The following is a 5,175-nucleotide window of genomic DNA, read 5'->3' on the forward strand; positions in this document are numbered from 1 at the left end:
GTCTTGCCCTTAGACTCGCCGTTAGACTCGCCCATCACGTCTCACCCTCAGTCTCACCCATCCTGTCTCGCCTGCGGTCTCGCCCACGGTCTCCTTCAGGTTGTCTACCATCATCCTTTTTTTTCTTTTGGTACTAACTTGTTTGCTTGGGCATGTTGCAGTTCTCTCTTGAGGTGCTTGACTCGGTGTTGTGGAGCTTCATCCAAGTAAGTCTTCTCTTCCTGTGGCCATGTTAAGTGAATCTAATCTTGATGCTATACACGAGGGGTACGCCACTAATGGGCCTATTTTAGGGTCATCCTTCTCTGAGTCTGATGTGGACACCCTCCCTCCATTACCTTCCCCTAGACCTCTACTTAGTGATGATGGCGAGGATGCCACTGGTCCCGTCAGCACTGATGAGAGCCCAGGTTTAGATGGTTGTTTTGATGGAGATGATTCTGAGGTGTCTCCCCTAGTGATGGATATGACTAGTAGGATGTGACAGTACTAGAGTATCGACCACCTCTGACCTAGCGACCTTACGTCAGTTATATCACATTCCTTCTGAGATCATCCTCCGTGCCCCTGAGGAAGGTGATCATGCTTTCTCCCACCAAGAGGATGAGATATGCCTTTATGAGATTTCGTTCTCCCTCAGCCTTCGCTTCCCTATCCTTAAGTTTGCCGAGTTGGTGTTAGACCATTGGCATCTCACCCCGAGGCAGGTGTTACCGAACTCCTGGAGGATCATCCTGGATTTCTTTGTGTTCTTTGCTCGGCTAGGTCGTGCTGCTACTGTTCCTTTATTTTTGCATTTTTATATGTTGAGGTGGGGAGATGAGTGGTACCATTTTTGTCGTCGTCCCCTCAAGGGTCCCTTCTCCAACTTTGACTTCTTCGAGAGGATCGCTAACTCAGTTAAGCGTTAGAGGGATCGATTTTTCTTTGTCACGATCCCTCAATGCCCACTTCAGACCCATTGGGGGTGATTTACTTGAGGAGTGTGAACCGTTCTCTCAACCTGATTGACTTTGAGAATGAGTCTCTCACTTGGTGCCTGAAGGGTAACAAGTTTGACGCTGGCCAGTTGGAGTCGGAAGCCGTTCTATTCCTTTGAAAGTTGAGTCTCGGTGAGTTCTTGGTTTGGTCTTTTATCTATGCTTTGATTCACTTTTTGTTTGTCTTGATGCTAACTCAATTTCTTTCTATGCTACTATTACCAAAGTGAATCTTCGAGCCAACCCCGATCGTTTCCATTCCAATGCCACGAAGAAGAAGGTGGCTCTAAAGGCGGCCTCCAAGGCCTCGCATCCTCGTAGGGATGTCTCCTCTATTCCTGTCGTGACGGGGGATGCTGATGCTGCCAATTTCCCGACCTCCCCGCCTGGGGTAGTCATAATTGTGGGTACCAAGAGGAAGGGTTGTCCCGGTCCTCGATGCACAGGAAAGGGCTCTCTTATGTTCAAGCTTCTTCAGCCTACTCCCGTTGCCACTTCTCCTTTTGCTATTTCTGGTGCTGTCGCCCCCCCCTCCAAGGGTAAGGGGGTGGTTTCTTCTGTAGGTGTTGGTGAGGATCACCAACCCCTTCTCCCTTGGTCCTTCCATGGGAAATCCACGATGGGGATTCTGTCACGGTCAGCGACCAGATCCCTCAAGAGTGGGTGGACAAGGGTCAGCTTCCTTTCGACCGTGAGCTCCTACAGAGGATGAGTGATTTTGAGCTAAGGAAGTCTCTCTATGGAGATATGGCTTCTGTGAGTTTGCACCTCTTTATTTTCTCTTCTCCTGATTTTATATGTTGGAGGTTTACTGACTTTAATATAGTTGCAGGCCCATTATCGTACTGTCAATGCGGTGCTACGCTTCGAGAAGTACGCCTTCTAGAATGTTCAGTATGCCTAGCACCTACAGAGTTTGGAGAGGGACATCTTGGAGCGGAAAGCCGCGTGTGAAGAGGGTGCCATCCGAGAGAGTAAGATGGCCGAGGAGATTTATGTATTATCTTCCCAAAAGGCTACCTTGGAGGCCGGGACCACAGACTTATCTGCTAGGGTCTGAGCCCTTAAGGATGAGCTTCGTACCCTATGACAGAAGCATGATGTCGATCTTGTCCACGCCCCTGAAGAGCAAGATGTGGCTGACTTTCAAGTATCTCGAGCCTATGAGGATATGTTCTACATGTACAGTGATGTGGTTTATACTATGGGTATAAACAACACTGTGGGCTTTGTCCTCAGGAGAACTCCCGGTTACAATTTTATCGAGTTTCAAAGCTATGTTCCTCCTGCTGCTACGGATATTGATGAGATAATAGCAGATGACCCTTGTCCGGAGGAGGGTGTTGAGGTGGTTCAATCCCCGAGCATAGTTCCCCCTTAGCTTTCCAGGGCTCCTTCTCCTTCATCCTCGAGGTGTCATCACCCGAGCGTGACATTGTCGTTATTGCTCCTCTTGAGCTATGATGTTATCTCTTTCTTTTATGTCGTAGGATACTTTTTTTTTTTATGTACTTGTAGTTGCTTTCAAAATCTCAGTACTATCTTTACCTTGAATCTTTGTGCTAAATTCTTACTTCTTTTCTTGTACGTATTGCGATTTACTATTGTCTGTTATCTCGTGGCCGATAGACCCTGGTTGGCATAGAGCCTCGTGGTCGATAGGCCCTGGTTGGCATAGAGCCTCACGGTTGATAGGCCTTGGTTGGCATAGAGCCTCGTGGCCGATATGCCTTGGTTGGCATAGAGCCTTGTGGTCGAAGGCCTTGGTTGGCATAGAGCCTCGTGGTTGAAGGCCTTGGTTGGCATAGAGCCTCGTGGTAGATACGCCTTGGTTGGTATAGAGCCTCGTGGCCGATAGGCCTTGGTTGGCATAGAGCCTCATGGTCGATATGCCTTGGTTAGCATAGTCTTGTGGCCAAAGGCCTTGGTTGGCATATAGCTTCGTGGTCGATATACCTTGGTTGGCATAGAACCTCGTGGCCAATATGCCTTGGTTGGCATAGATCCTCGTGGCAGAAAGCCTTGGTTGGCACAGAGCCTCATGGCCGATAGGCCTTGGTTGGCATAAAGCCTTGTAGCCGATATGCCTTGGTGCTTATGCAAACTTGATCGGCAATGGAGAAGTGCAGCTAAGAGCTTTTATTACTTGAAAATCTTCAACTTGAAAAAAACTTCAAAAAATTCTTGAAATATGAAAATAACTAAACTAAACTAATTGTGGCTGATCCTTTACTGGTAGAACTTCTTCAGGTGCTCAGAGTTCCAGGGTCGATCTATCTTCTAGCCCCCCAGAGTTTTCATGCGATACGTCCCTGGTCGTATCTGCTTGGAAATTATGTAGGGTCCTTCCCATAAATCTCAAGTCTTCTCGAACCATCTCGAACTTCTCAAACTCTACTAGTAGATCTCGAGCACACGTCAAACCGGACACCCTACGTTCATCCTTTTCCTCGTACTCCCCATTACTTGGTTTACCACGAGTTGGGAATCACTTCGAACGGCTAGGTGAGTGACTTGGATGGTTCTTGCAACTTTTAGTCCAGCAAGCAATGCCTCGTATTTTGCCTCGTTGTTAGAGGCTTGGAATGTAAACCAGAGTGCGCATTGAATCCACAAACCTTCAGGGTTGGTGATCATGAACCCAGTCCCGCTCCCTGCCGCATTACTCAATCCATCCATGATCATCTCCCACGATCCCCGATCAGCTTCGCTCCCTGCTGCATTACTCGATCTGTTTATGAACATCTCCCACGATCTTCGATCATGCTCCTCAAGTTCCACCTCTTCTGGCTCAGTCTCTGAGAAAGTGCATTCAACTATAAAATCTGCTAGGGCCTGACCCTTGATTGCCGTTCGAGGTTGGAACTTGATGTCATACTTCCTTAATTCCACCGCCCAGGTGATCAATCGTCCTGATATGTCTGGCTTGTGTAAAACCTTCTTCAATGGTAGGTCTGTAAGTACTACGATTGTTTATGCTTGGAAGTATGGCCTTAGCTTTCTTATCGCGATCACAAGCGCATAGGCTATCTTCTTGATCTTGGTGTACCTAGTCTCTGCATTGATCAATACATGGCTGACGTAGTAGATGGGCTTCTGCTGCTTGCCTTCCTCCTTCAGTAACACTATACTTACCACCATTGGGGTTGTGGCCAAATAGAGTTGTAAATCTTCATTAGGTTCTGGTCGCCCCAGTAATGGTGGATTTTCCAGGTACTCTTTTAATTCCTCAAAGGCTCTATGGCATTCTTCCATCCATGTGAAGTCTTTGGGGCTTCTTGGGTTCTTCAAAGTTTTAAAGAACGGCATGCACTTGTCCCCAGCTTGCGACATGAACCTCGTCAAGGCTGCTATCCTTCCATTTAGCCTTTGCACCTCTCTTATTGTTCGGGGTGGCGACATCTCTTGGATGGCCTTGATCTTCACTGGATTAGCTTCTATGCCTCGAGCCGAAACCATAAAGCCTAGAAACTTTCTTGATGTCACGCCGAAGGTGCACTTTGCCGAGTTTAACTTCATCTAGTTTTTCCTGAATACCTCGGACACTTCTTTAAGATCGGCTAAATGATCTTTGGCCTTGACACTTTTTATAAGCATATCATCTACGTATACTTCCATGTTATGCCCAATCTGTGCCTCGAACATTTTGTTGACCATCCTCTGGTAGGTTGCTCCTGCATTCTTTAGCCTAGACGGCATGACGCGGTAACAGTAGTTCTCCTGATCTATCCTAAACGCCGTGTAGGTCTCATCCGCTTCTTTCATGAGGATCTGATTGTAGCCTGAGTATGCATCCATAAAGCTTAGCATCTCATGACCTGCTGTCATGTCGGTTAGCAAGTCGATCTTTGGCAGGGGGTATTCATCTTTGGGACATGCCTTGTTTAGGTCGGTATAGTCCACGCACATTCTCCACTTGCCGTTTGGTTTGGGAACCATCATGACGTTTGCGAGCCAAGTAGGGAATTTCTCCCCCTGATGACCCCTGAACAACTCAGCTTCTCGACCTCTTCTTTGATTATAGCTTATCTGTCGAGGGTAAAATTCCTCCACTTTTGTTAGACTGGCTTCTTAGTTGGATCCACGTGTAGCCTATGTTTGGCAATGTGCTGAGGTATGCCTGGCATGTCGGAGACCGACCATGCGAAGACATCCGAGTTCTCCTTCAAGAGTTGCCCCAACTTACCTTTCTGTT

General features: G+C 47.5%; 1 protein-coding gene across 1 annotated transcript; it reads right to left on the reverse strand.

Moving 5' to 3' along the window:
- Positions 1-3,398: 3,398 nt before the first annotated feature.
- LOC122638803 lies at positions 3,399-4,808 on the reverse strand. The gene is made up of 2 exons (XM_043831651.1): positions 4,518-4,808; positions 3,399-3,917 (listed from the first exon to the last, which is right to left on the reverse strand). The coding sequence occupies exons 1-2, from the start codon at positions 4,806-4,808 to the stop codon at positions 3,399-3,401; spliced, it is 810 nt and encodes a 269-aa protein (XP_043687586.1).
- Between the last annotated feature and the right edge of the window lie 367 nt (positions 4,809-5,175).

The sequence above is a fragment of the Telopea speciosissima genome, chromosome 9 (genome assembly GCF_018873765.1).
Source record: "Telopea speciosissima isolate NSW1024214 ecotype Mountain lineage chromosome 9, Tspe_v1, whole genome shotgun sequence".
NCBI lineage: Eukaryota > Viridiplantae > Streptophyta > Magnoliopsida > Proteales > Proteaceae > Telopea > Telopea speciosissima.

Bases quoted from the DNA above. Each gene is read 5' to 3' on its own strand.
- LOC122638803 (XM_043831651.1), bottom strand. From the start codon at position 4,808: ATGACAGCAGGTCATGAGATGCTAAGCTTTATGGATGCATACTCAGGC. The intron at 3,918-4,517 runs GTATTCAGGAAA...CCATTGAAGAAG, and splicing joins ATCTTAAAGAAGTGTCCGAG to GTTTTACACAAGCCAGACAT.